Here is a 12,009-nt window from a genome sequence, read left to right on the forward strand (position 1 = left end):
AATTGAAGCTGAGCACAATTTCTGTTATGTTATACAAGATTGTGTGTATGTTGCACTGACATTATTAAAATCTTCAATGATTAAAAAACAGTTAATCTAGATAAACCAGTCACAGTTTTTGGTGTCATTGTCAGAAGACTTGGCACTCTTCTGTTATTACCAAAAATGCAGTGTAGGTAACTTGCTAAGTTCTTTTTTGAAATGCAGATATAGTATATTGAGTTAATTTTACAATTTCATGAAAGCTTGTGTCTGGATTAAATCTACATGCACATTCATATCTTTGAATTTTTTGCTCAGTATTTAATTATAACATATACGATCTGTTTCAGTCATGCACATATTGTCTGCTTTTGTCTAATTCTTTATTTTCTGTTTGTTTTCTCCACAGATATTACTGACAGGAATGAACTGAAGGCATTTTTTGAAACCAACTGCTCACAGATTTATTTTATCTTCTATGAAAATTTCATTACACTGGAAAGTAACTTAAAGCAAAAAGGTAAGATATGTTTGTATGCTTTCTGGAGTTTAGATGCCGTCAATTTTATCACAAAAATCAGTCATTTTGATGCTTGCTTATTAACAGATCGGTGTAGCTGCCACGGTACAAATGACATTCAGAGCACAAGTGAACCAGTCATCTCTTCCTCTTAGTACAGCTTTTACTAAATTTAAGCACAAAATAAACATGAACACCAGAACTTGTTGAGGGATACAGTGCAACTTACGGAAATGATGCTCAATCAGTGTTTCAGCTGCAGAAGGATGTCAGCTTGTAAACAGTATGCCACTTAATGTTACATTTTCCTCAGGAAAGTCTTTTAGTGTCCATAGCTCATTAGCTTCTCGCTAGCTTGTCCAGCATGCTTGCTTACAATTCAATGTTTATTTGATTTTGATTTGTTATATCTGTAAATAAGCAGTCATTTAATTTAAAAGATTGGACTATGTTGTTAATTATAACCTCTATAGTAATGTAGCAGTTGAGATTGTTCCCTATATAGAGAGATTTTTTTATTTAAGAGCAAATGATATATATTCTTGAAATATGTCTAGATGAATCGAGCACTAAGAGTGCACATGTTGAAGTTGTGCATGCAAATAAATTAATACCCAAAAAATTATACATAACCTTTACCTTTTAATTAAATTAAACTGTTATCCCTAAATCTAAATCTTGTTGGAAACAGGAGTCTACAATTAAATATCTACTATTTACCGATAAATATGCATGTATCACGTCTTACTGATATATAAAACAAGAAATCACCATTAACAACCAATAACTGATGTGATCGATTAAGGATACACGCTCCTTTGCTGATAACCTGAAAACATTCTGATAATATTGTACATTACTGATTGTAATATATTTGGCGCATCTCTAATGTAGTTCATTCAAAATCAGGCACATAATGTAAAATATTACATTTGAATTTCATGCTATAATGGAAGATATCTTTCTTAGATAGAAAGGCAGCTCACAAAGGTTTCGGAAAAGAGCTTTTGAATAATGCAAAAAAAAAAAAAAAAAAAGATTCAACCCTACATTTCCTCAGCCTGACGTAACTCGCTGCTGCCTGCATGCCCCCTCATGTGAAGTTAATGAGGCTTTTGTTTCTGTTGAGTCCCATCACTGACCATCATCTGTCCTTCATGCTAAAGCACAATTCTACAGTTGAAGTATTTGTTTGAAACTCACATCTCGTCATTTTCCTGCATATCAAGAGAGTGACTTTATGATTCAGCTGAGCAGGTTTTAACTTAAAGACCTGGAATTAAAATGCTGGAACACAGAACTGCAGTGCTAACATGCACCAGTGCACTATAATGACAACATCAGCTTTCGTTAGAGCATAAAATGGATTATCACCCTAAAGATGCTGTATAGGAGCAAACTCCTAACCCTAAGCATTAAGCATGCAACTTGTGATGTGAAGGAGATGTGCTTTTCTAAGCCGTCAGGCTTCTGATTTTTACCGGGCAGATGATGATAACGAGCAAAAATCGTATGGATTAAATTGAGCCAATTTTACATTTACATTTATCCTGTGCTTTTATTCAAAGCATCTTACAAATGAGCATTATCACAGTTTGTCGTAGAGCCCACAATATTCATAGTGCATAATGCATAATAACAAGTTTAGGATGAAGTAGATTAGCAATCTAGAGCAGAGTTTAAATGCAGAAAAGAAGAGAAAGGGAGCACTATATTTTTATAGTAAGTGGTAGATCGCTTACTTTGCACCCACTACTAATGCATCTTTTTATTGAGTTGTACCATACAACGCAACCAGTTTGATTCATGAACAAGTGAGTCCTATGAGCCTGTCCTTTTAATGAATTATTCAAAATACTGTAGACCCATGAACTCATGATATATCATTTGAATCAGATGAATGGCCGGGAGGTTATGCACATCATTACTGTTAATAAAGTGTTTTTGATTAAAGATTATTTTGATGAAAACCAGTAAACCGTAGTGCTTTGGTAGCGGTTTAATTAACCAAAGGCATCCTACATGAAATTAATCAGATATTTATCTGACATAAATGTAATATTACAACTTTTATCTGTCTACTCAAAATGACACAAATGTAAAAGTGATCTTGAGGTAAGTTACGTGTTGGTCTTGAATGTGTGACTCCTGTTGTGGATGCACTCATCCCGTAGCATCATGCTAAAAAACACAGGCAACTAAAGCACAAAGAATTGATACAACAGTCTTTATAATGATATAATAATAGCATATAAATCAAAACCTAATGTTACTGAATGAAATGGTTAGGACTGTTCAGCTTTCGGTGTGTTGATGAAAGTGATCTACTCCATCTGTGTTTTGATCATTGTTCCGAATCCGATCCAGATGTAGTCTTTGACAAAAATGTAAAAACAAGAATAAATAAAAAAATTGCTTTGCTTTATTGTGTAACAATGCACTAAAACACAGGCAGCTAAAGCACAAATCATTTACAGTATTACTTTACAATAAGCTCCATTTGTAAGCATTAGTTAATGCATAAGCTAACATGAACTAACAATGAGCAACAATGAAATTGTGCTGACTTTTTTATGCATTCCAGACATTACTGCACACTTTCATTGCCATAGTTTCACTTGAATTATCCAGCCTGTACGGCATGCCGTTCCAACACTAACCAGTCAGACGTCAAGGTCCTGGACAAAATTGTAAATCACTGTACATTTTAACTACTCTGGTACTCATGCCCACCCCTGATTCATTGAAGACTGAATATGAAATATTGTCAACATACTTCAGCATTCTAGCACCATAGATCATAACTATATAGCTAACCACAGCAAAACGCACAAGCCTGAGTGAATAAACACTAACAAAGAATGAATGTAAAATTACACAATAACTAATTCTATTGCTTTCTTTCAGGGAACAAATCTCAACGGGAGGAGCTGGACTCCATCCTCTTTATTTTTGAAGTAAGCCTTTTCTATGTTTATTGTGGTTTGTTGCTGTTGAGTTGTTGAACAGCTGAACTGTAGGTATCTGTGGGTCTGTTTCACCTGCAGCTCTGAGGTGGTTTTCAGCTGAAGATGCTTTTGTGCTGCTCTGCCCAGAGCTGGTTTTCTCTCTCTCTCTCTCTCTCTCTCTCTCTCTCTCTCTCTCTCTCTCTCTTCTCTCTCTCTCTCTCTCTCTCTCTCTCTCTCTCTACTCTCTCTCTCTCTCTCTCTCTCTCTCTCTCTCTCTCTCTCTCTCTCTCTCTCTCTCTCTCTCTCTCTCTCTCTCTCTCTCTCTCTCTCTCTCTCTCTCTCTCTCTTCTCTCTCTCTCTCTCTCTCTCCTGTTTTTTTTTCTGCAATCTCACTCCCTGTGTCTTTTCCTGCCTGGCTGAAAAGTAGACTCTAGTTTGCAATACAAATAGGCAGGCAGGGCATTCTCTGGTTTCATTTGCTCAGGGTGGTGACCAGCTTTCTTTTTTAGGAAAAATGGTGTCTTGGTGTGAGAAGAGAGTTTGTGTTGCATAAACAGAAGTTGACTTGAACGGTCACTCTGGGGAAATGCCTTTTATATGCTTAATCAGAAATCATTTGAGTTCATTAATTATATTATAAGTGGAAAAAGCTGAAGCTACAACACAATAAATATGCTTAATTTGCAAGATTAATGTTGGTTAGTATCTTTTGTATTTAATATTGGCAATTATATATGCATTAATATTGCTCAAATTATCAATTGTTAGTCAAGAAATACTTTTGGATGATACATTGACATATCTCTGTTGTTACTTTTTTTTTTTTTTCATGGTCCACTGGTTTCCTCCGATATCTCATTAATTAATTGACAAGATAATCTAGTCTCTATTATTTGTGTAATGATAGATATTCAATAATTACAGTTAATCTTCCCTATTGACTATTCAGAAGGAATAGTGTCAGCCGCACCTCGTGCACAGCAAAAATATGTTGGGAGATTTGTCACCATGGGTGTTAAAATGATCACTTTCCAGGTGAACACACAGGTCCATCTTTGCTAGTGTTAAAACAACACTGATGAAAGTGTTTATTATACAAACACTGTGTTACTGTTTAATTTTAATCACTCCGGGTGTTATTAGAAATTATTACTCACAAGTATACACATTTAACACTTTATGGTGATTAATCCTACACACCCAGTGTATTTATTTAATGTTGATTCAATGTAAATATTGTAAATACTTATTTTAAAATGGTAATGCAGATTAAAACATAAACCTACACTTTTAAAGAGTGAATTTAACTCCCTCAACTGGTGAACACTGCACCAATGGTCAGGAAAAAATATAAAAAAATAAACCCACAAAACAATACAGTTTACAATTATTAATTTTTAATGGAAACATTGTAAATCTTTTTCCCTGCACGAAAATGTTTTCACATTTAGTGTTTTCAATGCATGTAAAGAACATGTTCTTACAACAATTAAAACATCATAATGTCAAAGCAAATCAGTGCAAAGGCACAAAATACATATTTTTATTTGGCCCATATGTACACTTAATGTCATAAGGTTTATAATGCTTACATTTATCAGCTTAAACAACAGCATCCCATTAATTAGCATCCAGGCAGAATGGAAGTTAATGCTCACTGAACAAAGGCTCTACTAATGGTGTTTGGACCTCCTTGGAGTAGTTTTCAGCAAGACGAGATGTGTTTCTTTGCAGTTTTCAGCCAAGCAAGACCCAACTCCCACTTGCCGCATCACAAAAGTGCTCCTGTAAAATAGGAGAAAAAACAAAACAAATAGGATTATTTCACATCCATTTATCAGGTGAAATGTCAGGTTCAAGTATCAATTAAAATAAAAGAATAGTTAACCCAAAACTGAAAATTCTGTTATTTATTTATACTCATGTGGTTCCACACCTGTAGGTCCTTGAAGTATTGGAACAGAGAATTAACACAGATTAAAGTGAAAAAGACTTAATATTTAGTTTCAAATCCTTTGCTTTCAATAACTGTATCAAGCCTGTGACCCATTGACATCACCAAACTTTTGCATTCTTCTTTTGTGATGCTTTTCCAGGCTTTCACCGCAGCCTCTTTCAGTTTTGGGGGTTACTCCCTTCAGTCTCTTCTTTAGCAGGTAAAATGCATACTCTACAGGGTTTAAGTGTGGAGATTGACTTGGTCAGTCTAAAACCTTCCACTTCTTGCCCCTGAAGAACTCCTTTGTTGTTGTGGCACTATGTTTTGGGTTATTATCTTGCTGCATGATGAAGGATCTCCCAATCAGTTTGCATCTTTCTGTAAATTGTCAGACAAAATATTTCTGTAGACTTCTGAGTTAATTTTGCTGCTGCCATCATGTGTTACATCATTAATGAAGATTAATGAGCCTGTCCCAGAAGCAGCGATGAAAGCCCAAGCCATTACATTACTTGTGTAATGTGTACTATAATGTACACCTGTGTACACTGTGTTTCAGATGAGCTTGTATGTTTGGGATCATGAGCAGATCCTTTCTTTCTCCAAACTTTAGCCTTTCCATCACTTTGGTCCATAAAATCAGTCCATAAAACCTTGTCCCAGAATTTTTGAGTCTCGTCTCCTATTCTTCTTGCTAATGAGTGGTTTGCATCTTCTGGTGTAGCGTCTGTACTTTTGTTCATGAAGTCTTCTGCGAACAGTAGATACCTTCACTCCTGCCCTCTGGAGGTTGTTGCTGATGTCACTAACAGTTGTTTAAAGGTCTTTCTTTACAGCTGTCACAATGTTTCTGTCATCAACTGCAGATGTTTTCCTTGATCTACCCGTTTGAGGTGTGTTACTTAGTACACCAGTGGTTTCTTTCTTCCTCAGGAGATTCCACATGGTTGTACTTGCTATTGCCAGTGTTTGTGCAATGGTTTGATTGATTTTTCATCTTCTCTCAGCTTCACAATTGCTCGTTTTTCACCCATAGACACCTCTCTGGTTTTCATGTTGGTTACACGTCTAACTATAAATGCAGTCTGCACGGATCTGAAACTGAGTGCAGACATTCAGTGCTATTTATTGTTTGAATAATCAATTAATAGGACACACCAGGGCAACAAAACACACGTCAGTCACATGTTCCAATACTTTTGGTAACATGAAAAATGGGTGGGTTCAAAGAAAAGGTGCTATCTTCTGAATTGTGTATCAGATCCAGATGACAATACCTGTAAATAAAAGCTGAAATGTTAATCTCTCATCTCATATTCATCTTTTGATGTCAAACCCAAATGTTTACAGTCTACAGCTAAAATAAAGGAACTGGCCTCACTGTTCCAATACTTTTCTAGGGCACTGTATTTGTATATAAATGTTTGCTTGTTTGCAAACATAAGCTTTGCATGTATTTTACAACAATACAAAGAGCAATGTGTACCATTTTACCAGATTTAGTCCTACACTTATTCACTTTTATTTGTAATTAAAAATGTTTCACTAGGTTTAATAAAATTATTGTGCACCCATGATCTTTTGCTGCTGAATTATCCACTAACCTAGTTTATAATAGTATTTTTGTCATAGATTATGATTCGATTTTTTCATTTGTTATTTTTCATTAAAATGAAGTCATCTATATGTAGTAGATTGTGTTTAACACCGAGAAGTATAGAAATTCTACATCGCTTAAAAAAAAAAAAACTGCGCTGGTATCGGACTGGATCGGTATCAGCAAATACTCCGAATTTTCAGTATCGGATCGGAACTGTTCTGAAAAAATGGTATCGTTGCATCCCTATTATTTTACCGATCTTCTTGCTATGTTTCTGGACCTTGATCGCGTAAAGACCCTTGCTCTCTATGGGAGGGTCTGAGAGCTCTCAGATTCCATCAAAAATATCTTAATTTGTGTTCTGAAGATGAACAGAGGTCTCACGGGTTTGGAACGACATGAGGGTGAGTAATTAATGACAGAATTATCATTTTTGGGTGAACTATCCCTTTAATAAGTAAGTGTAACTCTCCTTCCTCTCCACACTATCTCATGATTGGATGGACCCAATATTTCCTTTTTTTCCCCCTCATCTATTTAAGCTGTGTTTTCCTCACTGTGGATTTAGACTATTTATTTTGAAGTTTACTTTTTACTCTTACAAAAAAATTCACCTAAAAACCTGGTTAGCACATTTAGCGAGTTTATTTAGCGAGTGTTTTTAAAATACCAGTTGTACAAGTCATGCTTGTTTTAGATGGAAATGTTCGGATGATTCCTGAGCTCATGCTTTAACTATAATTATCAAATCTGAAACAAATATACATAAAACAAACCTGAAAAATAAAATGCAAAAATGTTTTTTTGATTTTTTTTATATTACCTATTTGGATAAAATGATATTTGTAAAAGTACTGTAATAGCTGTATATTGTTGTGTAATATAAGTATAATGTTCTTACAGGATAAGTGGTAAGCAAATAAAAATGTCAGCTACAAGCTTTGAAATATCTAATCATGGCTGACTTATGAAGATGTGCTTTTTTCTTGACAGCAAATGAGAAGAGTGGACTTTGCGCTCAAATCGAACATCTCAATAGCTTGGATATTTCTTGCAAGCTTTTCACGTTGGCATCAGTGTGCTGCGGCTGTGTGGTGGAGCGTCTGTGTACAGCGACAGCAGGAGAGGAGCCATTAGTAGACTCACGCTGTGGCAGCACCACAATGTTAATGCAGCATGAAAGCTTCTCAACCTCCATCTTACACAGGCCCATCTCCACCAGCACATCCTCTTTCCTCCCTCGTCCTCATCCTGTGTCGCAGCCTGTCCTGTCATGGCTGCTGTTTTGTGTTGTGATCGTGCTAGAAGGGATTACGGCAAACACCTCTGTGTGGTGGGTGTCTGACCCCCTTTTTTATGGGTCGGCAGAGAGATGATCGCTCAGGATGCTGTCAGGCAGGGGGTGTGGGGGGCTGGTATTGTTCTCCTCCTCCTCTGTGTCTCTCTCTTTGTGTCTGGCACCATTGAGACATCTAGCACAGTTGTGGATTAAATCCGCATTCTCCTGTGTGCGAATATGTAGTGAACTCTTGTTTGTGTCTTGTTAACGTGTAAGATGAAGATCATGTTTGATGACACAGCACCAGGGTTATTATTATACTAAAACCATGAAACACAAAATTTTATTACCTGACACTAAATAAACATTAACTGAATTACAATCGAACCTTAAAAACAAAGATCTTTCCCCTTAACTCAAAAGCACATGAAATAGCACTTGATTTTGTCATTTACTCTGCTGATCCAGCCCTATTCAAATCATGCTGGGAAATAACAATCCACCACCCAGTATGAGTTAATGCGACAAAAAAGATTCATGTAGTCTCAACATAAATTAAGTAAACTTGAATTTTACATATATTTCAGTGTATTGAACTAGAGGTTGACAGGACTCTATAGTGCAACCAGTTGCGACTGAAAACTATTGAGTGCGACTATGAAAAAAATATTTAGGAGCACCAGTGCAACTGACGCGATCAGCATATTTGTGCTTGCGCTCAGGGGAGCTTAAAAGGTTTCTACGTGCAAAGTGTTTTTGCAGTGTCGAGTATGTATCTCAGAAATATCTGTTGATTCCGTGAGCGCAATGTTGATCAGAATCCACCAGTGCTGGGCGGTATGACCAAATATTTATATCACGGTATTATTCAAAATGATACCAGTTTCATGGTATTCAGTTTTTTTTGTTTGATTTTTTTCGTGCATGACCAGGCGTTAACCACATTTTCTACCGATTGAGAGAGGAAATACTGCAGTAGATTGACTTCAAAAAAAATTTATTTTAACTGAAAATATTGTTTGTCATTTAGTGTCTCTAAAAAAAGAAAAAAGGGGGGAAAAAAGCTAAAAATAATACTGATAACGATACCACTACAAATTCTACTACTAAAACGCACTAATGATTAATGAGCTGCTGGTTTCGTGAATATTAATCACGTTGCCTGCGTTCGCTCAAATTGATTTGCTGAAATCAAAACAGGGACAATAATAGGTGAGCACCAGCCATTGATATTGCCGTTTGTGCATTAGCTCCGCCCACTACCGGAGAACCTGGCAGTTCTTAAAAGCTGAAGATTTCCAAAGGAATGCTGTTATTTTGACAGGAAAATGCAACAAAGAATGTTTACATCTGTTTACATGTAGTGCATTAATTCTGCACGGTATGTAAGACTCTCTCGCTCTCTCTCTTTGCGTATGTGAGAAAAAGCGACGGCGAGTCTTCACACTAGAGTTATGGTATGCCAAATAGAGGTGTGCTGCGCATCCATTGAGATAAACTGAAAAATAGCAGAGATTGCTTTACGGAGAGTGAAACTCTGAAGCACTCAGTCAGTGTGTTCGGCAAGTAAAACTTATACTCAGCCTCTAACTCACACAATGGCGAGTAAAACCTGAGAATATATTAGCCATCGGCTAATATTAGACATCATTTAGTCACCTAGAGTGAAGATTTAGTCGCATTGTAAAGGGTTGTCCATTTTCACCGTCATGCTTAGTAACACATATAGCTGTGCACAAAAGTAATCGCCGGTATTCATTATGAACTGTTATACCGCCCATCACTAGAATCCACTCACTGCTCAAAAAAACTGAGTTTTGTTCAGTGCTGAGTTATGCAAGCTCACGAATCCTCTCATTATAACGAACAAAGTGTAAATGATGTGAATAAGAGATTCATTGTGCAGTGTAGAGAGCTTTCATTATAACGGGACTTAGTGAGGTCGCAAGGGAGTTTGCAAATGTGATATTGATTTAATATACAGTCATGGCCAAAAATATCGGCACGCTTGGTAAATATGACCAAAGAAGACTGTGAAAATTAATCTGCATTGTTAATCCTTTTGATCTTTTATTTAAACAATTCACAAACATCTAAACTTACATTGGATAATAAGAATTAAAAATGGGGGGAAATATCATTATGAAATAAATGTTTTTCTCTGATACACATTGGCCACAATTAACGGCACCTTTTTATTCAATACTTTTTGAATCCTCCATTTGTCAGTTTAACAGCTCTAAATGTTCTCCTATAATGCCTGATGAGGTTAGAGAACACCTGACAAGAGATCAGAGACCATTCCTTCATCCAGAATCACTCCAGATCCTTTAGATTCACAGCTCCATGACGGTGCTTCTCTTCAGTTCACCTCACTCATTTTCTACAGGGTTCAGGTCAGAGGACTGGAATGGCCAGCAGAAGCTTGGTTTTGTGCTCAGTGACCCATTTTTGTGTTGTTTTTGAGGTTTGTGTTTGGATTATTGTCCGGTTGGAAGATCCAAACATGGCCCATTATAAGATTTCTAACAGAGTCAGTCACTTATTGATTTTTTATCTGTTGGTATTTGATAGAATCCATGATGCCATGTGTCTAAACAAGATGTCCAGGACCTCCAGCAGAAATATAGGCCCACAACATCACAAATACAGCAGTATATTTCATTGTACACATGGGGTACTTTTTATCCCTGTGTTCACCAAACCCATCTTGAGTGTTTGCTGCTAAAAAGCTCATTTTTTAGTTTCATCTGACCATAGAAGCCAGTCCCATTTGAAGTGCCAGTCCTGTCTGATAACTGAATATGCTGGAGTTTGTTTTTGGATGAGCTAGGATAATTTTTCTTGAATCCCTCCCAAACAACATGTGGTGATGTAGGGGCTGTTTGATATTTTTTTTTTTTTTAAGGTTTTCTGACCCCGAGACTCAACTATTTTCTGCAATTCTCAAGCTGTGGTTCTTGGAGAGTCTTTAGCCACTCAAACTCTCCTTCTCACCGTGCATTAGGACGATATAGACTAGGGTTGTAACGGTATGAGATTTTCACGGTATGATAATCGTCTCAGAAAATATCACGGTTTCACTGTATATATTAAACAATAATTCTTATCAGTAACAATGTGTCTTAAAAGAATAAGAACAAGTTATTTGAGTGAACAAATCCTTTATTGCAACAAACTTGAAATCATTTTAATGAAAGTAAGCCTCACTTCTGAGGAAAAAAAACAAAAACAAAAAAAACAATTACAAAATAAAGCCATAAGCCTTATGTATATCTATATCACACTTTAACATTTTAATTAATGTTTTAAAATGTTATCAAATGAAAATTTAACAACTTTTATTTTTGGAAAAGTGCTGCTCAACAGAGGTATTAACATGGACAAACATGATATTCCTTAAAAATAATGTTTAAATAAATTATTATAAAAAATATTATTATTGTTGCCATAACTTTTAAGTACTTTGTACAATGCTAATTTATTTCTGTCAGGACTTCGTTAAATTGAACTTTTATTTTGACGGGTTGTAGCAGACCTTTAAGTGTATTTGACAATGTTTTTTCTCAAATAAAACTGGTTTTCTCTCAGAGCAGCTCTGCTGATGTTCATGTTTATGTACATTTACATTTACATTTATTAATTTAGCTGACGCTTTTATCCAAAGCGACTTACAATTGCTATATATGTCAGAGGTCGCACGCCTCTGGAGCAACTAGGGGTTAAGTGTCTTGCTCAGGG

General features: G+C 36.0%; 1 protein-coding gene across 5 annotated transcripts in view; it reads left to right on the forward strand.

Annotated features, from left to right (window-relative positions):
- Positions 1-12,009, forward strand: part of LOC306886696 (ral GTPase-activating protein subunit alpha-2-like) — a 175,581-nt gene that overhangs the window by 33,393 nt on the left and 130,179 nt on the right. For all 5 annotated transcript variants that reach the window (XM_079444010.1, XM_079444012.1, XM_079444009.1 and 2 more), the window contains exons 2-3: positions 392-502; positions 3,410-3,459. In XM_079444010.1, coding sequence (XP_079300136.1) covers positions 392-502; positions 3,410-3,459 — 161 coding nt within the window. The remainder of the gene's footprint in view (positions 1-391; positions 503-3,409; positions 3,460-12,009) is intronic.

This window comes from Barbus barbus (genome assembly GCF_936440315.1).
Source record: "Barbus barbus genome assembly, chromosome: 20".
Lineage (NCBI taxonomy): Eukaryota > Metazoa > Chordata > Actinopteri > Cypriniformes > Cyprinidae > Barbus > Barbus barbus.